The sequence below is a fragment of the Motacilla alba genome, chromosome Z, assembly GCF_015832195.1.
Source record: "Motacilla alba alba isolate MOTALB_02 chromosome Z, Motacilla_alba_V1.0_pri, whole genome shotgun sequence".
Lineage (NCBI taxonomy): Eukaryota > Metazoa > Chordata > Aves > Passeriformes > Motacillidae > Motacilla > Motacilla alba.
The window spans coordinates 54,087,700-54,113,061 of NC_052046.1; the positions used below are offsets into that span (position 1 = coordinate 54,087,700).

Sequence of the window (25,362 nt, forward strand, 5' to 3'; positions counted from 1 at the left end):
AAAAAATTGATTTTGGAAATACTTGCAAATTTGAAAGTGAATTGCTTAATTCTCTTTCATTGAATTTTCAGTAACAGTTTCAAGGTACAAATAAACCCCAAAGATGTACATAGAATGTTCCTGAAACAGTCACTGATACTATGAGGACTTTTTCTAGGCACAAATGAGATGATACTACAGGCTTGGCATCTTGCAAGACCTTAATTTTAGTGTCTGTAGGCAGTAGTTTCTCTTTCATTCTTACTGCTTTTTTTTTTTTTTTTTTTTTTTTTGACTAGATACCATAAAACTTATTTGTCAGAGTAAAGTAAACTTAACTCTGTAGCCTTATGATGCTTTGGTTTACTACCCAATACATCTCTCCACTTGTACGCAAGGTTATACTTATGCCACTGCTCATGGAAGGCCTAGTTTTCTGGAAGGAAATTCCCGTAAGTTTCCTATTTCATATCCTTACTTCATATTCCCGTAAGTTTCCTATTTCATATCCTTACTTCATATCCTGAGTGCTTTCCTCAGTCCTTTTCCTGCAGTGTTGTACTGAATAAGCAGTCATTTCTCAGGCCTGTCTCTGTCCCCATGGGTACTAAGCTCCCTGTGAGCGCGTTCTGCCTGCCTTACTCTTGCACCTGCTCAGAGCTGGCCTCTGTATTCTTGGCTGGGAGGTAGTGTTGGTAGGAGCTGCATACAGTGCAAACTGAATTTAAGTGATGTTTGTGTTACGTGTGTAAGTTGTTGAGGCTTTTTTACCAAGAGGAGGATGGAAAAGATTTTCCATCTTCTGTGCTTCTACAAAATTTGAACCAATCTGCTTGTACTTCAGATTTTACCCATCATTTGGTACTGACTTTCATTTCTGAAAGGTTATTCGGTGAATTTGGTTGGAATTTAAATGACAGTGACACCCCTCTTCAGCACAGAATCATTTTTTGCAGTGCTTAAAAATACATAGAAAAGCAAGACTGTAGGAAGGGTCAGTAGTAGGTAAACTGCTCCCTACATTCCAGATAAGCAAGCCTGGTCACTTCCATTTACGGCAGCATCACAGCAGTTTGAAAGAAGAGCTTAGTTAAGGAGGAATTTTTCACTTGTGGCAGAGATTCTCTGTGTAAGGGAATATATTGAGTGGGTTCAGTTTCAGATAGCTGAAAGCTTTGACACGTTAGCTGGTTAAATGGCAATACCAGATAAAATAATTTTACTATGTGATTCAGCACATTCAACACTGACCCTAAGACATGTATGTTTTAATACTAATAGTTATGAGCACATTATTGTCTGGCCTAGACAAGTCAAAATTTAGAAACAATTACTTACGTGTATTACTTTTAATATAAGCCATCATCTCCTACATCTATTTCTAATTTTCTTTTTAATTAGACACGAGAGGTTCGGGAAACTGGAAAGCATTGTTCATTTTCTGGCAGAACAGTGGAAATTTAACACTGTTCAGTGTTGTAAAATTCCTGGTAAGAATGCTGAATGTTTTGGGTATTCCTTCAGGATCTCTGAGCAGGACTTACTTTTGTTTTTCAATACAGTGAATGTGCAATGGAAAATGTAAATCTAGTTTCTCTTTGTGGTGCACAGAATCAGCTGGAACTATGCAGCAAGGGGTTTTTTTGCATATGAGAAATAACATCCATAGCTTGCTGAACAGTTGTGCACTGCCAGAAGTCTTACTCTGAAAATGCAAGGGATGCCTTGAAGTACAGGCATACCCTTCTTGTGTCACTTGTCTGTCTAATGTTTTGGAGTTTAGCTGTCATTACTCCCTGTGATGCCTTTAAAAAGACCATTAAGTCTGAACTGGGCTTTAGACTTAATGTCTCAGTGTCTGAGATTCAGTCTTCTGAGATAAAGGAAGACCACTTTAAGTAAAAACAATAAAACCTGTGGCTTGAGTATGTGCATGCACACATACTTATGCAATGCCTGGATTTTTCTTCTGCAACGGACGCTTTCCATTTTGAAATGTTTTCAGTGTCATTTTTCTGCAGTGCAGTGGCTCGTTTTTCTCCTAGTTTTACAGGGCAGACACTGAAGGGGCTGGCTGTGTACTATATGATGCACCACAGCTGGGTGATTATTCTGTATTATATTTTAAGCTGTGATGTTGGAAAGATTTCAGGTTATATCACGTAAGATAAAAGTGATCAGTTTTAACTGGAAATGTGGTAAAAGAAGGTCTCTGAGCAGTGTCACAGAAATGACTATACCTGTACTATATTGTGTTTTCCTGTAAAATTGTGTTTTCCTGTAAAATTTCTTGATGGGAATGTAAATATTTAGCTATGTAATTCATAGTGGACAAAACATTTTGTTGAATTCACATGAAGAAGACACAAGAGATTTGAAGTCTAGTTCATTTTGAAAACCTCAGTTTCAACTGCTAATCTTGCTGCATACTGGGACAGAAAGGTCTTCCATAAGTATTTTATGTGTTATTTGAATCAGGGCTATAGAATGCTAGTTGATCTGAATTAAATGCTTTTGCTGATAAGGATTTTCCAGAAAATCAGAATGAGCTGTTAAATCAGTGAAACGTGAAGGGATTCTACCACCCTGGACCTATTAATATTTTTTCCTTTTTAAAGAAAAATTGTCATTATTTAAAATACATTAATTTCCTACTAATTCTCCCAAAATATTAGAATATGCAAATTATTTTTAAACCTGTTCTTTAGTTGGGTATTTCACATTTTAATTTAAATAGTTATGTGCTATGTGTTTTACTAATTGGTTTCTGTGTGCAACAGGCCCCAGGCATGGAAGAGCTGATATGGGAACAGTACACAGTGACCTTACAAAAGGTGAGTGAGTGCCTGTTATATTTTTAGTTTTCAAATATTCAAGCACTGGTTTACTCTGAATATGTTTTGCAATAGATGTCATTAGCATGTCTGAGTCTAGAATGGGATTAATTCATTGTCCAAATCAGATACGGTTTTTATTTTAAACCTTAGTTCCTACTCACACAATAGCGCATCTCTTTAATGTTAGGAATAAATTCAATTAAGAATTTAAGTGCCATATTTGCTGCTGTTTGGTCTTTCTAATGTCAGTGTGATATACCACATGTCAGCCACATAGCTAAATTCATTATTGGAGAGCCTTAAAAGTAAAGCAGATGGTTCTATTAAGCAGGTTGTGGTTGATGTCCAGGCTTTGTAATAATCACTGAGCAGGATTCCACTGATTTATTTTTGTAAGATACTTTAATATATACTCTTGTAGAATCCAGTGGAAAAACACTGTCATTAAAACTTATAAAAAGGTGGACTATAGGTGTCACTTTAAAAGTCACTTTTGAGAAAAGAGGAAATCTCATCAAGTGGAGTCCTTTTGAATTAAAGAAAATAGAGCACTTGTGTCTGTGTCCTTTAATAGCTAGGCTGCCACACCACAGTACCAGGTATGCACTTTGGCTTCGGTGGTGGTAGTCTTCCCAGCTGTTCTGATGATCTGTGTTCAGTGAGCAGCCTGCACTGAGCTGTTCAAGTTTTTTCACATCTTCTGCAATGAACTGACCTTGATGACCCATGGTGAAATAGTGATCTTTTCTACATAGCTTGTTTCATGTGAGAAAATATGGTTGAAAAGAGGTTGGTTTTTAGGTTACAGAGGTAGACTGGAAAAACATTGTAGAAGATCTTACTTCCTATAATTTCTAGCATTTCAGATCTCTGATATTGTAAATTAGCATTACTTCTTTACTGCAGAGGCAGACTTAGGCTACTTAGATGGTGAAGGGCTGCTGAACTTGCTGTATCAGCCACTACCATTAGTTTTACCATTATTTTGAATCTGTTGTTTTGGTGTAAAACATCAAACTGCTTCCTGTAAAACTAAGCTATAGCAAGTGAAGTGCTGTTCTAAAAGAAAACCACATGCTTTTTTCCCTCCTCAAAGAAATAATCACTTACTATCAGCATTAGTGGAACACGAGGTGACATGTGATGAACTATGCATGCTGATTGGGATGGGGGAAAACATGACTTTAATCTGACGTATTACTTTGCCACTATGTTAAAACGTTTTGTTCAAATGTTGCATAATTGTAATTTTTAGTGATATGATTGTATGTTAAATAGCTAATAAAATTAAACTTGTGTGGTTTTGTGCTCACCTTGGTGTCAGCAGTTCAGTTATGCTAACAGTTCTCAGGTTTGGTGCTATTGACATGTTTCCTTGGCATTCTGTGAAGCATTTCTTTGGTTTTATGAATGCTGTCTTGAAAGACTTCTATGGGTCTGTTATTTCCATGATGACAGGTTTGATATAATTTACATATTTAAAATAGGTGATTGTGACAGAGGATGATTATATAACAATGCACAAGTTTACTACTTCCTCTTTGTAATCAACCGTGATCTTGTTATTTTGATTGAGGAACGACTTAGTAATCATAATGAAGATGAGATCCCTGGGAAGGCTGTTGTACTTTCCCAGTCATCACTAACTAAATATATCTACCTAACAATGAATTTGGTATAAATAACCCATGGGATGATGAAGCAAAATTCTGGCAAATTTAGTGGGTTCTTTACTTAATTACTAACAATCATAAGGCTGTAGAGGTTTTGGAAGACAGGAGCTTGTCATCTTGATATATGGATGTGTAAACCTAATCTTTCTTAAATCTAGAGGTACTGTGTGTTTCTGCAGCGCTATGCATGCAGCTATCATATTTTTATATCTACTTAAGAGTGCCATCACGAGAACATTCATGTTCCTCGTATTTCTCCCTGTCAAAATTCCTGTTGATGTATTCAAGTTTTGTTGTATTTGGTTTTATTGTAAAGGATTCAAAACGAGGATTTGGGATTGCAGTTTCTGGCGGCAGAGATAACCCTCATTTTGAAAATGGTGAAACATCGATAGTAATTTCGGATGTTCTCCCAGGTGGTCCAGCAGATGGATTACTTCAGTAAGTACATTTTTCTTTGTCTGGCATTTTGAAGGGTATGGCTGTAGAATACTTAAAACCTTTAGACAGACATGGTTGAAATCCTGGTGATTTAATGACCTCAAGACTTGGTGCCCGCTTGAATATCTAGGTGTCTCTTTAAAAAAATAAAACCCCGAAACAAGGTAACAAGTAAACTCTACATAGAGGTGTTAGTTGCTGTTTGGTAAAGACATTACATATCAGTGGTGGTGTTGAAAAGTCTTTCAAGATTGCATTTCATTTAAAGAAACAGTAGAAAAACTTAGTGTCTTAAAACATCCTTCTTGTTCCTCTTCCAGTCAACATGTTTTGTCATCAATCATTAATTTCCAAGAATAACTTAAGTCAGCCCAAATAAGGTTTGCTAAATGTTTATTTATATCTGAAAGAAAAAATTATGGAAATAAAGAGTTTCGGTTGTCTTTCTTATAACTTCATCCTTGGTGAGACAGCATCTGTCATGTACAAACAATTAATCTGTATGCTGAGAGTTTCTGTCCTAGATCAGTTTTTCATCCTTTGATCTGAAATACCTGATGAGATCTGAAATACTAGACGATTTGGAAGAATACCAAATAATTGTGTAGCAATAATAAATCAAGAGAGTAGATTCTGTCCCTTTTGTCATGCATTTATTTTTGGTCATAAAATGAAATGGCTGACATGGGAGTTGTTGTTGAGTAACTAAATAAAAGGGTAGTTTTAAAACACATAACTAATAATTTTTAACAGAAGTGTGCAAATCCTACCTTTTATAGCAGTGACCCCTGCACACCACCACCTGTTCTGTAATCACCTGTGATTTGGGAATGAAATCATGTCCAGAAATTATGAAAGATCATAGGTAAATTGATGGTGGCAAGGGAATACCAAGATATTTGGGCACTTTCAGACAAAACACATTCTGAAGAAAAATGAAGACAAAGCTGTTCCTCCAAATCAAGGAATATAGGTCTAACCTTCAAAGTAGATGGGTAAAACCATCCTGAGATCTTTTGCAGGGTAAAATGAGCACATGTAGATGGACGTCTTGCCATAATATTGCAACATTAAGTTTAATACTAGCTTTGGATGTATGGACTGTCCAGACAGCTGTTTTAATTCCTACATAAACCTGGATGAAACTGATACTGAAATGTAGCATGCTGTTCTGGCATATTCACCCACTGAAAGGAATTGGAAGGATATGAAAAGAGGCACAAAAATCATTTAGGAGTTATAATAGTGCCTTACGAATGGAGGCTTAGAGTATATAATCTTCTTATTTGAACAGAATATTGTGGTGTGATTTGATTATAATGACAATAAAATTGTTGGTACCAAAGATTTCTTTTATCTAGAAAATGGCAATGTAACCAGTAATTTGGTGAGCTAATGCTCTGACTGTAACTGGGTAGTCACCAGAATAAACTAATATAAGGAGTATGAGGAGTGGTAATTTGGTTTTTTTTAATCTTCTTCGTTTGGCATTGAAATGCCTTTATGAAAGTGGTTAAATTAATCAGTGTTATGGGGCTATTTCATAGGGGATTAGGCGAGTTAGGTATTAGTGGTCTATTTGATGTGCAGGAGGTGTGAACAGAAAAGCTAGTAATCTCAGTTGGCCTATGTTTTAGAGCAAGGAGGACTTCCTGTGTATTATTATTTTGTTGGTTTATTTTTTCCCTCCCAATCACCTTTCTACAGAGTAAATGTGACCTGAGCACCAGACTTCAAGAAAAATGTACTGCAGTTGTACTTGTCAATATTTGCCTAAACACTGGTATGGCTGCAGCAGTTTGAAGCTTTCATGAAATTCTTACGTGAAAGAAGTCCAGCACTAGGTGTAAAAAACTAGAAGTCCTGAAAGACCCAAATAAAAAAGTTTCAATACTCATCAGAAATGTTCTATAAAAAACATTATGGCAGGTACTTAATCTGAGCACAGTATATAAATAAAGACAGTGCTGCTCAATGTCTAGTTTTAAGATGTACTGAAAGCTGCTTCTGGTATTCAGATATTGTAGGATTAATATAGCAAACACAGTTTTAAAGCGAAACTCCTTGTTAAAACAAATTAAATCCATTGGTTTCTTCTGTTAAAAAAAAAAAAGGAACAAAAGAAGAAATTCTGTTCTACTGTTTTCATAAAGACTCCTCTTAAATCTTCTCTTTTCTTTTTTATCTCCCTTCCCATTTCCAGAGAAAACGACCGAGTGGTAATAGTTAATGGGACCCCAATGGAGAATGTTCTACATTCTTTTGCAGTTCAGCAGCTTAGGAAAAGTGGAAAAGTGGCCACCATTGTAAGTAAATTCCAAATATATTCAGTGTACAGTGGTATGTAACCAGTCAGGATTTTGGTTTTCTTCCATAAAGAGTATTTATAGGCACAAAGCAAAATAGTCCTTTACCATATGTGAAGTACAGAATAAACAAAACAAAGTCATTGTTTCTGCAGGTGAAAGAAATGGAAATTAATCAACAGTATCACAAAGTTACCTTGTTGAAAAACTGAGAATAAAATGTTTATTTTATAATGTGGTATAAATGTTTTATAACGAGTGGTGCAAAATAGAAGTTATGTGAGGCAAATTATGTTCTGCATACACAGATCTTGTCCAATAATAAATAGAATATTGTTCTTCCTTCTTTTTGTCCCCAGCATATATTTAAAACATGAAGAATATTCATCTGTTCAGTTTCACATTCTGATCTTTGATAGGAGTTTGTTTGTTTTCTGTTTTACTGAACAGGTAGTGAAAAGACCAAGGAAAGTGCAGGCTGCTGCACTGCAGAGAAGCCCCTCTCTTGACTATGAGGACAGAGCTTTAGATGTAATGGATGACCACGCAGAATTTGATGGCAAAAGTGCTCGAAGTGGCTATAGTGAGAGAAGCTGGCACAGTGGAAATGGAGGGCGCAGCCAAAGCTGGGGAAACAACCTGGATCAGAGCTATAGAGACGAGCACAATCGAGGGCGAAGCAGAGACCGTGACAGGGAATGCAGCTACCGCCGCGATCGAAGTCGTGGTAGGAGCGTCGACAGGAGCTTGGATCGAGACTATAAAAGGGATCGGAGCAGGGGAAGGAGCATCGACAGGGATGCTGGCTATGAACGGGACTACAGAGGAGACTACAGCCCACCCAGTTACAGTCATGGATCTTTATCTGATCCTAGATATGGGAGGGAAATGAGGAGTCGTAGTCGGGACAGGCTTCGTTCCCGCAGTCCTTCGCCTGAAATACACCGCCAACAGGAGTATCTAGGACTGCAGGATCAGAATTCACCAATAAGTGTTCTCTTAACAAAAGGCAGACATAATGAAGGTGGGTATAACAGGGGAGAAGAGGAGTCAGCTTCCAGTACAGCATGGGTTTTGGTGGGGAAAAGAGAAGAACTGAATTACTTTCTACTTTTGCAGGCTAAGTGTTGACTTTTTAAACTGATGATTTAAGTTGTTCTTTCATTCTTTCTGGCTGATTTGGGATGCTTTTTCCCAGAACCTTGAACTTTACTGTTGAACAAAGGTTTGTTCACCCACATAATTTCAGTCTTTTAAAGCCATTGTGTCCATGGTTTTCCATTTTCTCTGCCATTTTCTCCTGGTTCTGAGGAAAAACATGGATCTGATCACGATTCAGATTACATTTGGCACATCTACAAAAAGGTTAGCTAGAAAGGGTAAAGAGTAGACTCTGCCTTTAGTAATACGGTTTGTTTGGTTCTGGTCATTAAAGAATACTGAAATAGCAGCAGCTGAAATACTGAAATAGTAGTATTTCAGCCTTTCTTTGCTGAGTATTGAAGTGTGCAAATGAAAGCCAAAAGCCTGACCTTTCTTCACTGTGAAATAAAGACTTGTGCTGGAAAGCATATGTGAGATTAGGTTGTACATAATTTTCTGTTTGGGGTTTTTTTGGGGGGGAATGGTGGTTTATTTCTGGAGGGGTTGGATGTGGTTGTTGGGTTTTTTCCTAATCTGCCCTGTTGTAATTTTGACAAATTTTTGTTAATTAAATTTTGTATGCAGGAGCTGATCTCTTTTTTTTTTTTTTTCATTGGCTCTGGCAACAGTCCTTTTTTCTCTTTCCTCTTCTTTTTCTGCCTGTAATGTTTCCACTTGTAAAGATAATGCAGATATGTATACAAGTAAGGAGAAATATAAGCTGCATTTGTTGACTTTTATGTTTAGCTACACCGTAATAATCTCTGCCATTCATATGGATACTTTGCAGACTTGTTGAAATGTGGTGATCTTTTAAAGCAGGACAACATTCTGTTGTTCTAGGATGCGTGTTTTTTAAGGATGTTGCCTTTCTTTTGAAGTAGGAAATATACTGACCCAAGTAACTTAGACCACAGGGAAGGAAGGGGGCAGGGGAATAAAAAAAAATTCCTTTGCTTGAAACAACCAAGGCGTTTCCTGGAGTACAGATAGGACAGGGTCAGCATGCGGAAAGTGATGAAAATAAATACTTCTGTTAGTGCTTTTTGACCCTTTTCCTCCTCTGTGCCATGCAAAATACAAATCAGAGAGAAGCTAATCTAGTACATTAATAAGCAGCTCCAGAACAAAGGTGGTGTTTGGCAGCTGTAGGTACAGACCAGTCGTCCAACTGTAATTGAATTTGGGATTGCTTGTTCAATAGTAATGGCAGCACAGGTATCAGAGACTTGGCTTAGGGTGAAATGAGTTTTAAAACCTACTTTTTTATTTTTTCTTTTTTATTTTTTTTTTCTTTTTTATTTTTTTTTTCCTCTCATGGTATAATGGTGTTTGATGCATGAGCACTGTGTAGTTTTTAAAACAATCCATCCTTGCTCATCTTTTAAGCTACAGTGGATTGTCTTCTTGGTTCCAGAGTATGGACTCCGTCTTGGAAGTCAGATCTTCATAAAAGAAATGACCCGTACAGGCCTAGCAACCAAAGATGGCAACCTTCATGAAGGAGATATCATTCTGAAGGTCTGTTCTGGTTTTACTGCTAGCAGTTTGGCAGGCACTGGTTATAGCGGTTACTCTGAACTAAGTCATCTTATAGTCAAGTTCACTATTAAACTTGAGCACAATGCAGACTTGTTTGTTATAGTTGTCTTTTTGTGTCCAGATCAATGGTACAGTGACGGAGAACATGTCTTTAGCTGATGCCCGAAAATTGATTGAGAAATCACGTGGGAAACTCCAGCTGGTTGTTCTCAGGGACCGAAAACAGACACTGCTCAACATTCCTTCCTTGAACGACAGTGACTCAGAAATGGATGGTGAGGTTTAATGTGGATCCAAAGTTTCTGGACTCTGTGCAAGGACAAAATGGAGCTTAAATCATTTTGCTGTGGTAGAGTGGTATTAGGTTCTTTAAGAAAAACAATTAAACACAAACAAACCTAAGTAATACTCAGTTAAGCAACAAGTCCCCTTCCTTTAGGTGAAAATAATTTTGTAGTAACCATATAGTTACATTTTAGGAAGTGGCAGAGATAGAAGGGCCAGTGTTGTTCTGGCAAAATCAGTCTTACTTCTTGGAGCATGCAAATCAGGTGCATTAATAAAAAATTTTAAAACAAGTGCTTTGTACTGGTCTCTCCTTCTGAGGACATTAACATTCACAGCAGCTTTCAAATGGAGGGAATAAATGTCAGGACAAGAGGAAATTAAGTGACCCTGGATAATTGATTTCTATTCCCAGCATCTGTTCTATATAAGTGTGTGAGCTGTATCTCTCAGTCTGATCTTGCTTTGAGAAGAGCTCAGAATGTTTGGAAGAGCAGGATGTTACATTATGTGGAACAAGATACTTACTTTTCTGGTGTCAGAGTATGGGGTGGAACTTCCTATAGGTTTTACTGTAAAGTCTGAGTTGCAGTTCAAATCCAAGGGCCACTCTTGTTTCCTTTGCTGCTAAAGGGCAATGATGTGGGGACTGTTGATGTGAAGGTGATCTTTGGTTTGGAAACCTCCATGACACTTCAAATCAAAGCCTGCTAGCAGTAGCTAATGCATGTGTGGTATGCTCAAAGTAGTTGTTGATGTGAGTTCGTTTGTTGAAAGTTGTGTGAAACTTTCCTGAAATATTTTGGGAGGGTGGAGGGATGGAAGCACTAAAAGGCACTTTTTGAATCTTTGTCAAATCCAACTTGAGATGAGAGTGGGCTGAAATGTTCAGTGTATCCTACATCTGAAAACTTTCTAAATACACATGCTGATCAGGTGAGCAGATAACTTAAATCCTGCATGTCTTCATTTGCATTGCATATCTTTACAGATATTTCTGAAATAGAATCAAACAGATCATTCTCCCCTCAAGATGACAGATCACATCATTCTGATCTAGATTCACATTCATCTAATGAAAAACTGAAAGAGAAACCAAAGTAAGAAATATTCTCTAGTTCATTTTTCTCATGCCTATCAAAGAAGTTATTCAAATATATGCATTCTTACCTGATTTCATGACACTTTTTTTCCTATTTCTTCCTTTTAGTGCAAAAGAGGATCCCTCCAGTAGGATGTCCAGAATGGGAGCAATGCCTACTCCATTCAAATCAACTGGTGACATTGCTGCTCCTGCTGTTACGGCTGTAGACTCAAACAAAGAACTGAAGTACCAAGATGACCCAGCAGGTCAGAGCCTAAAGGTTTTGGTTGCTTTTTTTCCCCTGGCCACAGGATGTCCATTCCCTCAATCAGGTTGACAAAGCTGGTATGCTCTTCATGTCAGCCCCACCCTGACACACAGAGAAGAGGTTTGTCTTGGCTTTGTGGTGTAGGGAAGAAACCTGATATTTTTTGACGGTGGTTCCTTATTAGACCTACCACCTGAAAAAAGCAAATACTCTCTTAAAACATCTGCTGTTAAGACTGTTGCCGTAAGCAGGCAAATGAAGTCTGATCTAGTTTGCCTTAAGGAGTTGTGTATCCCTTCCTTGAATTTTTTTCTTTTTCAAGAATAAAAAAAAAAAAAAAAAAAAAAAAAAAAAAAAAAAAAAAAAAAATTTTAGTCAGACGTGCTTGATTTTTAAATCTTTAATAATCTTTGGCATGAAGGGTTTGGTTGCTATCTGATAGCTAAAAATTCCTGTCATTTATAACTTTTTCAGTATCTCAGTAACTTCTTTTGTCTGTTTCCCTCCCCTCCCCCCCCCCCCCATTTAGTGCCTCAGCCAAAAGCAGTTACACGAACAATTCTTAAACCCAGCCCAGAAGATGAAGCAATATATGGGTAAGGTAGTACTTGCTGACTTCTTTTGCATTGTATTCTTCCAATGATCAGGGATTCTTGGCTGCATGGGTTTGGAGTGATACTCCCTTTGTAGGTTAATGCCAAAAAGAGGTGACATGGCTTCTAACTGATGATATTTAAGATCAACTTAGTTTTAGAAATATCTGCCTGGAATCTAAGTGGAAGGTATAGAACACCCTCTATTTCTGGGCTTGCATGGAAACATATGCAAGAGTTTTGTTTTATTTTATTTTTATTAGTAGGAAATCAATTTACATGTTTTCTTTTGAGAGTTTCCAAATACAGAAATTGAAGGTCTAAGAGTGTTCGAATTACAAGGAGAAGCCTTAAGTTTTGAAAATATTCTGTAGTTTGGTGTATTGTTTCAAATAAAACCCTTTCTGGGTTGGACTCTGCATATGTTGTCATTGATGTGCAAATAAATCAAGTGATTATTTTGGTGAAGGGGAATTTATAATACAGGCTTAGGGTATTATTGAGAATGGCTGACAGATAAGTAGTGTCCTCTGAGTTGGAAGGTCACTCAGGCATGCAGCTTTTCTGACAGCAAAAAAGCTGAGCTTAGTCCAGTAGTCTCTCCCACTGCAATGTGAGGGGATTGATTGTTAACATATCAGTAGATTATACTTGAAAATATTTCTCATTACAAGAAAATTTGAAGACTTCTAACAAACATGTTACACAATAAAGAAAATAAGTATCGGTTTAATTCATATGACAGTTCCTTAGATTATAGAAGAAAAAAACAATAAGTATGCTTACTCATAATTCAGTCTATTTTCACAAAACCACAGGTGTTCATATGACAGAGGATATAGTAGGTGGGGAGCTACTTTGGGGTTTCAGAAACAGGGACCTGTTTCCCTGCTCAGCAGGTCTGTGCATGCCACTTAGCACAATTCCTCGTTCTTTTTCCACTCTGAAAAATGCAAAATCTCTGCTTCTTGCCTTCACTGAAGGGTTACCTTGGTAAATATAGCGTATATAGTGAAAGAAAGGAGATAAGAATATTATTAATATTATATAGTTGAGGGGTTGTAATTTTTTTCTTTTGGCATCCTAAAATTGTTATTTGCTTTAATATCTGCCCTTACTTCCCTTTTCTGTTTGCAAATCCTACAGTCCTAATACAAAAATGGTGAGATTCAAGAAGGGGGACAGCGTGGGTCTACGACTGGCTGGTGGAAATGATGTAGGGATATTTATTGCTGGAATTCAAGAAGGTACCTCAGCTGATGAGGAGGGACTGCAGGAAGGAGATCAGATTCTTAAGGTATGTGTCCCGGAAATGCACATAACTTCTGTATACTCTCATTTGCTCTTCTTACTGGAAATATGGAAGAAATTATGATCTTAGGAATCAAAATTTTGCTTTACAAGGGTGTATATGTCATGGAGAGATCTTGCCAGGAATGAGTTCTCGAAGGACCAAGCTTTATTTTGTTCATAATTTTGTGGAAGGAGTAGTTAAATATTATTCAAGAAAAATGCTGCAAGATGGCACAATAAATTTTTTTGTACAATGTTTCTTCCTAGTCTTGGAGGGGAAAAAATTTGGGCCAAAAATTCTTCTTTCATCTTTCTCCAGTTTATTTGAGTTATGGCGATTTATTTTTCACGTTTCTGAATTATATCATCTGTGCCACTTAATCACTTCATTCTGCTTTTTTTTTTCTGAAAATTCACATGGAAGGTTAATGTAATCTTCCCTCTACCTCTTTTCTCTTGCCCCTTCTAGAGGCTGTTAAAGTTGAATAAACAATCTAGCAGTGTACAACCAGAACATTTCCTTTCAGGAAGATTACTGTTAATAGCTGGAATTAAATATTAATGGGAGACAATAATTTACATTTAGATTTATAGATATATGTAAAAATAATAAGGCAAGAGAATATTAAGATTTTTCAGATAAAAGAAAAGTCTGTGGTTTTTCCTTTTATTGTTGATTTATCAGTTGTTGTGGGGGTTTTTTTGTTATGTAGGTAAACACTCAAGACTTCCGAGGCATTGTTCGGGAAGAAGCTGTTTTGTATCTCTTAGAAATTCCCAAAGGTGAAACTGTGACAATTTTGGCTCAAAGCAAATACGAAGGTAGGTGCTTTGAAAAAAATGTATGTATATCTATGAATCTTTTAAGCTGTGCTTTGTCAGTGAAACCACAAATAATCTCTCTTGTGCTTATTTTTGATAGCATCTTAGTTTATCTCCTTCTCACTAGTTGAGAAGATAGCTGTATTCCATACATAAAATGCTGCATATGTGATGTGTTTTTCAGAGTACTTTTCCATGTCTTTTATTATTAGCAAATAGCAGCTCTTAATTCTGAGAAGTGGTAATGTACTGCTTTTTACTCTGTTTTTCTGTCTGTAGTAGTTGGGAGAAGATCTGCTGTGCTTTGGCAGTCAGAAGGGATTTGGTCAGCAGAAAATGGGCAGTTTTACTCATGAGCAGTTAAGGAGCAAGAAAAGCTTCTTGCATTCCTTTTGGGAGACCCAGCCTGCTGCAAGACTGTAGTACCATAGCTGCCTTTTGCCCTGGAGCTGTAAGGACTGTCCACATACAAGTGTGGAAAACTCCTAATAAGAGTGTGTAGGAGAATATAGATCTTGAGTTTTTTTCATCTTTCTGAGCAGATTCTTAGAATTTCGAAGCTGTATTTGCTAGAATCACAGCTTAATCTTTCTTTCAAGTCTAAAAAGATATAAGCTAAAATGGAGGTATTGTTTTAGTCTACAGAGACATCATGGCCTGTGGCAGAGGAGATTCATTCTTCATCAGGAGTCACTTTGAGTGTGAAAAAGAGTCACCACAGAGCTTAGCATTCACCAGGGGGGAGATCTTTAGAGTAGTTGATACACTGTATGATGGCAAACTGGGAAACTGGCTGGCTGTGAGAATTGGAAATGAACTGGAAAAGGGCCTCATTCCAAACAAGAGCAGGTAAGGTGGCACCATGTCTTCCCATTGTTAGAAGTAAGATTTTTTCCTTTCACCAAGTCATTTTTGCTTCCTATGTCATACCTTCTTTCCTTTCTAATCCCTTCTACAAGAATGAAAGAATTGTTTTGTCTTCATTTTTACAAGAATTGTGCCTATAAAAACTGTGTATTTTAGAACCATGGCGTTATGCAAGGAGACGGTGAGAGAGGGTGGTGACCTACATACCAGGTCATTATTTAGAGCACAGACCTAAAGCTTCTGTCTCAGCAATCAACCAAGCTTTGAGCAGTAGCTGCTTCAGTTCCTCTTCCAGAAAATGGGTGGTGGGTCCTGTTCTTGTTAGGTTTTTGCTTTTTTCCCTCAACTTCTTTGTATGTTCACCCTCACCAAATCAAATCAAAACAAAGACCCCAATGAAACAAAAAACTAAACAAAACCCCTTCACCTTAGGAAGCTTGTGACACTTTGTGAAATAATACTCTGATGATTAATCTTTAGAAGAATTCAGTGCTTGAATTTCTTATGTCTATCCTTGTGGACAGTGTTTTAAGTATTTATTCTGAGGCAGGTTTTTTTGGTGAGTTTTTTGGTGGAGGGGCGTTTTTTAGTGTTAGTTTGGTTTGGTTTGTTGTTTTGGGGTTTTTTTTGTAGCTATAGTCTGTATTTTTGTGTAAAGTATTGAATGAAGCACAGCAATATCTTTGCTTAAATATGCTTTCCTAATCAAAATTCATGCGAGGTAATAATAACTGTTCAAATGTATACAGTGCATGAAGCTATTAAAATTAATCAGACAAAGAAAAACCCTAAAACCACAACCAGACTGTAGCTTTTAAGTTCTTGAGTATGGTTGTGATTTTATGATGGAAGAAAAAGCTCACAATTACCTGATGCACACAAGTTACAAAATACATTTCTTGTATGACTCCCTTGTCTGTTTCCTGAGCGGTACATTTTCTCCTCTCCGTTAATTTGTCTGACCAAACTGGCCTTTGTTTCTGTGCTCTAGTGACTTTTGAGGCCTAATGGAGAAGAGAATGGTGACAGTAATTTCTTTGGCCTTCAGTTCTGAGTTGCCCTCTCTCACTGCCTCTTTGCATTTGCATTCTTTTATTTACACTCGTGATCAGTTTAAGACCTTAGGACTCATTCCTGCCCAGCAACTTGTAGCTCTGGCAGGTCAGAGCATTGTTCTGACAATGTGTTTGCTCCAAGGCGAAGGCACCTGAACTTGTGTGCTTTTACCTCCTCTTCTTTCTATCTATCTGGCAAATTATCTGTTGCAAATTCAAAATCCATTGTTCATCAGTGAAAGCACCCTTGCCCTCCTTGACTAGTTCTGAACTCCCTGCTTTTTCTGTCAGAGCTGAACAGATGGCCAGTGTTCAAAATGCCCAAAAAGATGGCTCCAGTGATAGGGCAGATTTCTGGAGAACACGTGGCCAGCGATCTGGAGCAAAGAAGAATCTGAGGAAGAGTCGTGAAGATCTGACAGCTATTGTATCTGTGAGCACAAAATTCCCAGCTTACGAGCGCGTTCAGTTGCGTGAAGGTAGGTGAGAATGCTTTGAGCTGGCTTCCCATTTATTGCTGGCTGCTTTAGCATCCAAATGTTTAGTCAGCTAAGAAAGTGATTTGTAACAACTTCTAACTATTTTAAATTAGAACAACAGGAAGGGATGACATTTTTCTTAGAATAGAGATTTCTGGATGCTACTAATTAGTCTATGAGAAAGCTTTCTTACCCTTTTAAAAGGCTGTTGTTCTCTCTTGCCTTCAAAATATACCTGCCAGTTTGAAGGTTTAAAATGAAAAAGGGATAAAACATCAGGGCTTTCCTTGTTTCCTTGGATTCTTCTTGGCTAGCTCCGAAAGTACAATCCATACGCCTGAGATCAACCTCAATCTTCATAAATAGCACTTACGCAGTAGGTTCAGAGCAAATAGAACTCAAGGATTTTCAACAGTCCAAATATAGTCATGGTTCATGTGGTCTATCTCCATGACTGTAAACTACCTATATTACTAGTGGTGAGCAGATGAAGCTGATTTTCTGGGTAGTAGTACATGACAATATTCTGGAACAAAACAAACTAGTAAAGAGTATTTTCAAGGAGATCCGAGATGCCAAGATGAAGACTTGGAGTAATGGCATTCCCCCTTTAACTCTGAGGACTGTATTTTCACTTGCTTTGACATGAGCAGTAACACAGTTTTATATTTCTTTGCTTCTTCAAGCTGCATTGCAGTAGGTTTATCATTTGTATCTTTATTCACACAAAGCCCACTATGTCAAGGTTCATGGAGTTTTGATGGATAGAAATATAAATGAATATCTGTACATTTTCAGATGTAAAATATTCTAAATAACTTCCACTAGAAGGAATAAGAAAGCTGTTAATGAAAACAGTCTCCTTCTCAGCTGGTAAAAGTAGTCTTCTCTATTCTGCTGTTGACAAACCTCTGAGAAATAGTTGTTTTTTAAATATATTTTTAATAACTTCAACTTTGCATAGTAACTGAAGGTCTTGTCTTTTATATATAAAACCAGTCTGACCAGATTTCTCTTTTCTCCAAATATTTTTCTTCCAGCTGGTTTTAAGAGACCTGTCGTGATATTTGGCCCTATTGCAGATGTCGCTATGGAGAAGTTGTCAAATGATTTGCCTCACCTGTACCAGACAGCAAGTAAGTTGTCCTCTTAGTGTCTTTTTCATCCTTAACTGAGAGAGTGGATAACTTAATAATCACAGCTGCCTGGCCACTCTAGATAAGCTAAAATGTTGTCTTTGCAGAGACAGAACCCAGAGATGCAGGTTCAGAGAAGTCAACTGGCGTAGTGCGCTTGAACACTGTGAGGCAAATCATCGAGCAGGTAGGGCATTCCTCTGAAAATTGCTTATGCTCAAAGGCATGGTGTTTGATTTGTTTGCTCTTGAAACTTTCAGAGTACTCAAATTTTCACTGCATCTATTTCTGTAATAAGCTTAATGGTAAAGCTGTTTTGAAGTTGTTCAACAGCAATTTTAGTAATTTTTATAACTTTGAACCTGATATTAGAAATTACTTTTTCCTTCTCAAGTCCATTCTAAATTTGGACAGAGGAGAATCCGTTTTACTATATGCTTTCTGAATTTGCCAGAGGCTTTACGGTCATGCAGTGCTCTTCTTGCTCTTAACATTCTAAATATAAATATAGTATAACTGTGGGAAGACATTCCATAAGTTGTGCTCTTATTTGGATGCAAATATCCTGGTGTTCTTAGGATCCCATGTTCCAGTCACCTCCACTTGTTCCCACATGCACCACATTGACTGGCCTTTCTTGTTAACAGGATAAACATGCTCTGTTGGATGTCACTCCTAAAGCAGTGGACCTGCTAAATTACACCCAGTGGTTTCCAATTGTGGTCTTCTTTAATCCAGACAGTAAACAGGGTGTGAAGACCATGAGACAAAGGCTATGTCCTACATCAAACAAGAGCTCAAGAAAACTTTATGAGCAAGCAAACAAACTGAAGAAAACTTGCTCCCACCTCTTTACAGGTAAGGAAGAATGTTTGTTTAACCTGCTGACTAAGAGAGTAGTGTATGGGACTATGTAAGTCTCAAGACATCTACTTATTACTCTGCATATTAACTCATGCAGGTTGGAACCAAAAGAGTGTGAAGGTATGGTCATGAGTAATGACTTCCTTGACTTCTTTCAAAGTTCCTTGTTCTGCCAAATTCTAATGGAAAAGAAATTGTGCTCTGGTGTACTGCCATTAAAAGAGAAGTGATTTAATAAGCTTAGAAATGGACCAACAATAAAACAAGAATACCACGCTTCTGTCAATGATCTAAATGAAGTAGCTGTTTCTCACATACCTAAAACAAAAAGTGTTAAACAGCAAAGAATGGATAAAGGATTGCTTTGCATTTACTGTGTTATATACGCCTTTTCCTTCAATTTTTACAGCAACCATTAATTTGAATTCAGCCAATGATAGCTGGTATGGTAGCCTGAAGGACACAATTCAGCAACAGCAAGGAGAAGCAGTATGGGTATCAGAAGGAAAGGTAAGCAGTCAGTCCATACTCTATGAAGCCATACACATGTTTCAAAGTATCTCTTGCCAGTAAAAATTGTTCAGAATTTAATTTGCCAGTAGTCAATAGGCTAGACAAATAGAGTCAGTTGATATATGTCTCTAATAAAAAAAAATTTGTTATTCTTTCTGTAACACTTTGGAGCTTTCATCACTAGTGCTGAGCAGGGGGAGAATGATGATGAGGGATGAACTTTTCGTTGTGATTCTGCATTAGTTTCTTTCTGTTGCATGAAGTCGTTAAGGGCTGACTGATGTTGAGCCTGAGCTGTTTGACCTGATGTTGAGTCTTAACTGGACTTTATTTAATCTTTGTTCCTTACTTCTTACTGACTTTCCCCTAGATGGATGGCATGGAAGATGACGCAGATGATCGTATGTCTTACCTTACTGCCATGGGTGCTGACTATTTGAGCTGTGACAGCCGGCTGATCAGTGACCTAGAGGATACAGATGGAGAAGGTGGTGCATACACTGACAATGAACTTGATGAGCCTTTGGAGGAGCCAAGGATTTCATCTGTTAGCCGATCCTCTGAACCTGTGCATCACGAGGAGGTGAGATGATTGGACTTTTCAATAAGACTGAACTTTAGGCTTTCTGAAAACCCTTTATGTATGGCTTAAAAATCAGAGGATTTTTTCAAACAGCAGCTTTACCTTGCTTCTGATAGTGTTTTAGATCTGCACTGAGAAGAGGAAAATAATAATAGCTCTGCTTTTCTGCCTAAATTTATGTATTTCTTGATAATGTCTCATGACCTTCAACTTTTCAATTACATTTGCAGTGATTGTAGTCAGGTTGCTGGCAGTCTTTTGACTCCTGGTTACTGTTCCCAAAATTGTAAACTTGAGAGAGAGAAAAAAATGATTGAATTGACTAGCTACTGCAGTGATTTTACCTGTTTCTTTCATAGAGTTTAAAAAAGTTTACTCCAGAACCAAGGGCTCAGTTGAGAAAAGCTGGTAGCCGGGAGATCCTTAGAGAACCAAGTCCACCTCCAGCATTCAAGCCTGAACCACCTAAGGTAAATTTGTAGAAACAAATCTGAATGCTAGCATCCTCTTTCTGGAGAACTCTCCAGGATGGCAGATTGGAAAGAGCAATAAATAGACATGGTCAGAGACTAGAAAATGGTCAGAGACTAGAAAACATTTTAAGTTTGGACAGAAGAAATGACTGAAAGTGTTGCAGGATCATGCAGAAACAAGACTTATTAGATAACAGTTCTTCTCAAATACATGTGATATCTAATATGGAATAAGAAAGTAAACTCCTTTTTGTATCTACTAGCAAACTGAGAGGCACTTTTTTAGCTCAGCAAGATCAAAAGTAGGCTAATCACCAGGAAAAACATATCTTCTGGCTATTAATGTGAAGCACAAAATCAGAATCTACCACCTGACCGTCACTAGAAGTTTCTGTTAACTGCTTGCTCAGGAATGATGCTAGAAGGAAAAAAATAGGTCGTATACTCTAAATATTCAAAATACAGCCCAAGTGTGCCTTGACAATGAAGATAGGGCAGAGAAGGACATGCACAGTGAAAACAAAAGCTGAATATAAAACACTGGGTTCTGTGCACTTCTGAATTTTAGTTCATGATACTTCACATTAAGGAGTAGTGAAAAATTATTTGGGGCATCAGTTTTCTCTGTGCTGTGCTCTAACACAGGTAGTTCTGGTAATCCTTAACAAATAGGACAGACAAATGTCTAAAAAGTCTAAATGTCTTGGTCTCCTATAGGCTGATGTGTAGTCTATGAGCATGTGCCCAAAGTGTTGCAGCAGTTCAAACATCTTTGAAGTGTTACATCATATGAAAATTGACCCTGATAAATACATAGGCAAATGATTACTTTCAAGTCAAAGCCTTTGTTGAAACTAAAATTCTACAGTTGTTGATGTAAACTTTGTGGGTTTTTTTTACTTGCAGGGAAAGTTACAAAACAGAGAGGATCCATATGACTTCCCCAAGAACTATGACTCCAAATTGAGTAATGTTGCTGTCAGCAGTGAGACTTCAACTGTATCAGCTAAACCACCACCACCACCTGTTTCTGTGAAACCTGCCTTTGGGCGTCCCATTCTGAGAAACTCTCAGCCAGCAGTCCTGCCTGCAGAGGAAGAGGAGGAGGAGGCAAAGTTGGAAGAGGAAGGAAGCGAACAAGAAAATACTCCAAAGTCAGTACTGAGGAAAGTAAAAATATTTGAGGAGATGGATCACAAGGCAAGGATGCAAAGAATGCAAGAGCTACAAGAGGCCCAGAATGCCAGGGTAAGAAGCGATGCCTTTCCCCCTCCTGTGACCTTTGCTTTGCTTTGTGACCTATAGAACAGCCAGAGTCCTGGAAACTAAAATCATGCCCTTTGCATTGTGTTGTTTATGGAGGGAAAAGTTTGGGAAACCACATGCAGAGACATACTCTCACTCATTGTGTATATTTGCATTTAACAAGAGGTAATATTTTAAGGTTTCCTGTTATAACTATAAAAACCTGACTTCTAATAATCCTGTTGCTTTTGGCAATCCATTGTTCTCAAGTGTGCTTTGAATTAGTACTCTAGCAAAAGATTATATAATTGTAAGAATATGATTAGAATATTACCAAATTGTGCTTGAATTATTTCAGATGTAGCAGTGTCCTGCTAGATCCTAGATCCAAATATAGGATAAAAAAAGAACAACTGTTTTCTTCTACTTTCTTTTTTAAAGCTTGAAATAGCCCAAAAGCATCCGGATATTTATGCTGTCCCTGTCAAAACACAGAAGTCAGAACAGAGCTGGCCGCAGCCGATGAGGTAAGGTGTATCCAGCTCCAAACATTCTGTCTCAATTCTTGACTTTGCTGGCAGAAGGAAAACTGATGTTGCCAGTTTTCATTCATACAAGTCATCCTGCCTTGGTATATCGTTTTGTTGTGATGCCTCAAAGATTATAATAAAAATTTATTTATTATCATAAAAATGTATCATAAAATTTTAGCAAACTCTTCAATGAATCATTTCAGGATTTTTTTTCTTTTAGTTCATTTATAGTAAGTTCATTTATAGTATTTGAGTCATCTCGGAAGAAACACTATATTGTTTCACTGAAATATTTGCAGACAGTTTTTTGCCCAATCAGTGTTACAGAAGCTGGCCTGCATTCATGTCCTCTGATGTCCCTTCTACCTATGCTAGATACTTGATGACTGTTAGTCTATCCTAGCAAATGTTTGCTGTTCTAATAACATTTAATTACTTAAATGCTTCTTCCATACAGATATGTAGTGTGGCTAGGTAAGCTAAGGATGAAAGCTGATACAGGTCCTATCAAATCTCATGAAAGTAGTAGTCTTTCATTAAAATTCAGTAAGTTCTGGATGGGTTGACCACTGCATCATCTTACCCTACACACTGCGCATTTCTAGGACTTTACACCTGTGCAAGAGCTAACACACTGCATGATGGATTTTGTCTTCTGCTCTTCAGGACTCTTAATTTTTTTCTTGCATTTTAGCAATAGCCAATAGAAATGGAACTTCTTTTTTTTCCTAGTGAATCAAAGGCTTTGATGTCACAGTAAATAATCTGAAATGCAAAGATGGAAAACTGGTAGTTTCTGGATTTCTTGGCAGGTTCAGAAAAGCATTATTTTTTATATAGCATTGGAAGCTTTATAAAAGTAATGAAAATTAATCTTTCATGACATTTGCAGAGTGTTTGCTCACATGTAGAAATCAGTGTTGTTGGCTTTTTTACAGGAGTGTTAATGACTGGCCTAGGAGGGAGTATTTAATCCCTGGGAGAAAGATGTAAGGAGAATAACATCTTTTTTTTCCAGAGTATGGGTTGCAAAAATCATGGGCTTGAAACTGAGGAAATACCATGCCTTGACAGATTCTGTTGTTCTGTGTCTGCTTAATGTCATGTCAAATGTGTAGCACCATAGTGTATAAAAAGCAAATGTTTGGGTTATTTCTGCCCACTTTTAAGGCTAAGTGCCTTAGTGAGAGCTGTGATTGAGAAGGCCACCATTTTGAGTGAAACGGCTACCAATTTAAGAAATGTCACATAAGAAGTCTTTGGATTTTGAGACAGAAGACTGAGGATGCAAAAGAAGAAGGAGGCATAGAAAAAAATTCTGTGCAAAACTAATTAGGAGAGATGTCAGTTGGGGTTGTAGCAAGGCTGGAAACCTCTCTGCTCAGGGAATAGAGTACTGTGAAGCTATTGATGTCTCCGTGTGTGCAGTTTAAAATTTGAAACTTGGCATTTCTCCAGGTAGGTTGAGTACATCAAATCTGAGCATCATCCTCCAGCTTGATGGAAATAAGATGCCTCTCCAGATAGATTTACCATAGTCATGCAGTTTTTTATTGGCTAGAAGGGGTTTCATTTGCTCCGTCTGCCTTTCTAAGCTGTATGTGGCCATAAAGCAGATATTAAGCACAACTATTTTTCGTTTTTTCATAATGGGAGTAGACATTATCTCTTTCTCTTTCCATGTTCTGCTATGTTAGCTCCAGGCCTCCAGAACCCCAGAAGGCTCCTGTTAGACCTTACCTGGAGAACCGCGTCAGTTACGGCAGCGATGCAGAGGAGGAGGAGGAGGAGTACCGCCGGCAGCTGGCAGACCATTCTAAGAAGGGCTATTATGGACAGCCATCCAGATACAGAGACACAGAATTGTAGGCTTGCTAGCATGTCCATGTCTAACACTCTTCTGAGGTTTCTTCCTTCACAGCCAAAGTGGAACAGTAATTAGTCTTGAAAAGCTGTATTTTTACTGGGGGTGGTGTTAGAGGGTACGCTACTCAACTCAGACATATCTATACACTGGAACTGGAAGAGTTCATTTTTTGGGGATATTATTTTGTCAGTGTCTATGAAAAGAAATCACTATTGCCTGAATGCTGTTGCCTGTTTTATAAGGACCAAATCCTTAAAGTTTGTGTTAATTCTTGGCATTTTCATATTTTAATATAAGCGCCCCTTTTTCCTTTTTAATAATGCTGCCTTTTTGGACTGTTCTGCTATGTTATAAAAGTATGATCCCAGAGATACACTTCTAATGCAATAGAACTAAATGTGAAAGAGTATTTGAAGAACAGTAAGTGCCTTTAACAAGAAGCATCTGAAGCTGTTTGTTTTGACATCTGATACTTGGTGCAAAGCCATAACACACTAAAAAGGGGATTGACTGTTTTACTTATCTTTATTTTTTATCAGTTTCATGGTAACAATTTTCCTTGCATGTTATTTTTCTAAGCTCATAGATGCGATATATGCGATATTCATAAATACTGACTGTACATATTAAAGGTGCAATTGACTGGGTGGTTGGAAAAGACCAGGATGTGCTTAAACAGAGAAAATGGTGTAGAAAATTCAGTCACATATTAAAATTTACACAGACTGCAAATAATAAAGTATATATTCTAGACAAACTTTGTGAATCTCTTTTCTTTTCATCAGTATTAGTCTAGAATTGCTGACTTCCGTGAGTACACTGTTTCAGTTCAGGGTCTCCTCTCCTTCTGTTCAAGTAACTGGGAAACATCATTATTGATGTGCTTCTCACTTTTCTGAACACCATTTTAAAATCTTCTGTGCTTTAAAACTGGTGCAAAACTACAGAGTTCCTGCAAGGGACTTACTTACAGAACATTAAGTTTTGCCTCACCATTTCTGCTCTTTAGCCTTATACAATAAAATTCTTCAAAGTGGCATGAAGAAAAATTTCTTTTGATCATACAATATGAAAGATGGTTTTCTAACGCTCTTCTAAAAATAAAGTGCCTTCCAACCCCTAACCATTGTATTCTATATATATGTATTAGGACAATGTTCTTCACCGGGAGGGTGGGTCAGCACTGACTGGAACAGCTTTCCAGGGAAGTGGTCACAGGACCAGCCTGACAGAGTTCAAGATGCACTGGTACAATGCTCTCAGGTACGTGGTGTGACTCTTGGGGATGGTGCTGTGCAGGTCCAGGAGCTGGACTCACTGATCTTTGTGGCTCCCTTCCAGCTGAGGGAGTCTATGATTCTGTAACACTCTCTTAGAAAAGGTAGAATTTTCTTGTTGAAGCATTAGGATCAGGAAACTTGTGCTGCTCAGATTGGAATAATTTGGTTTGGTAAAGACCTCTGAGATCATCAAGTCCAGCC

At 37.6% G+C, this 25,362-nt stretch overlaps 1 protein-coding gene across 10 annotated transcripts in view; it reads left to right on the plus strand.

Moving 5' to 3' along the window:
- Positions 1-24,638, plus strand: part of TJP2 (tight junction protein 2) — a 62,975-nt gene extending 38,337 nt beyond the window's left edge. For 7 of the 10 annotated variants that reach the window (XM_038123516.1, XM_038123518.1, XM_038123515.1 and 4 more), the window contains 22 exons: positions 2,760-2,813; positions 4,806-4,930; positions 7,134-7,236; positions 7,687-8,260; positions 9,797-9,900; positions 10,043-10,196; positions 11,198-11,306; positions 11,417-11,556; positions 12,088-12,154; positions 13,298-13,448; positions 14,158-14,266; positions 14,905-15,115; positions 16,480-16,667; positions 17,708-17,803; positions 17,911-17,990; positions 18,451-18,661; positions 19,077-19,177; positions 19,551-19,763; positions 20,123-20,233; positions 21,143-21,484; positions 21,923-22,008; positions 23,712-23,883. In XM_038123516.1, coding sequence (XP_037979444.1) covers positions 2,769-2,813; positions 4,806-4,930; positions 7,134-7,236; positions 7,687-8,260; positions 9,797-9,900; positions 10,043-10,196; positions 11,198-11,306; positions 11,417-11,556; positions 12,088-12,154; positions 13,298-13,448; positions 14,158-14,266; positions 14,905-15,115; positions 16,480-16,667; positions 17,708-17,803; positions 17,911-17,990; positions 18,451-18,661; positions 19,077-19,177; positions 19,551-19,763; positions 20,123-20,233; positions 21,143-21,484; positions 21,923-22,008; positions 23,712-23,883 — 3,492 coding nt within the window. In that variant the 5' untranslated portion in view covers positions 2,760-2,768. Of the gene's footprint in view, positions 1-278; positions 432-2,759; positions 2,814-4,805; positions 4,931-7,133; positions 7,237-7,686; positions 8,261-9,796; positions 9,901-10,042; positions 10,197-11,197; positions 11,307-11,416; positions 11,557-12,087; positions 12,155-13,297; positions 13,449-14,157; positions 14,267-14,904; positions 15,116-16,479; positions 16,668-17,707; positions 17,804-17,910; positions 17,991-18,450; positions 18,662-19,076; positions 19,178-19,550; positions 19,764-20,122; positions 20,234-21,142; positions 21,485-21,922; positions 22,009-23,711 lie in introns of all 10 variants that reach the window. The other 3 variants (XM_038123509.1, XM_038123511.1, XM_038123508.1) reach the window with 3 other exon arrangements.
- Positions 24,639-25,362: the final 724 nt, after the last annotated feature.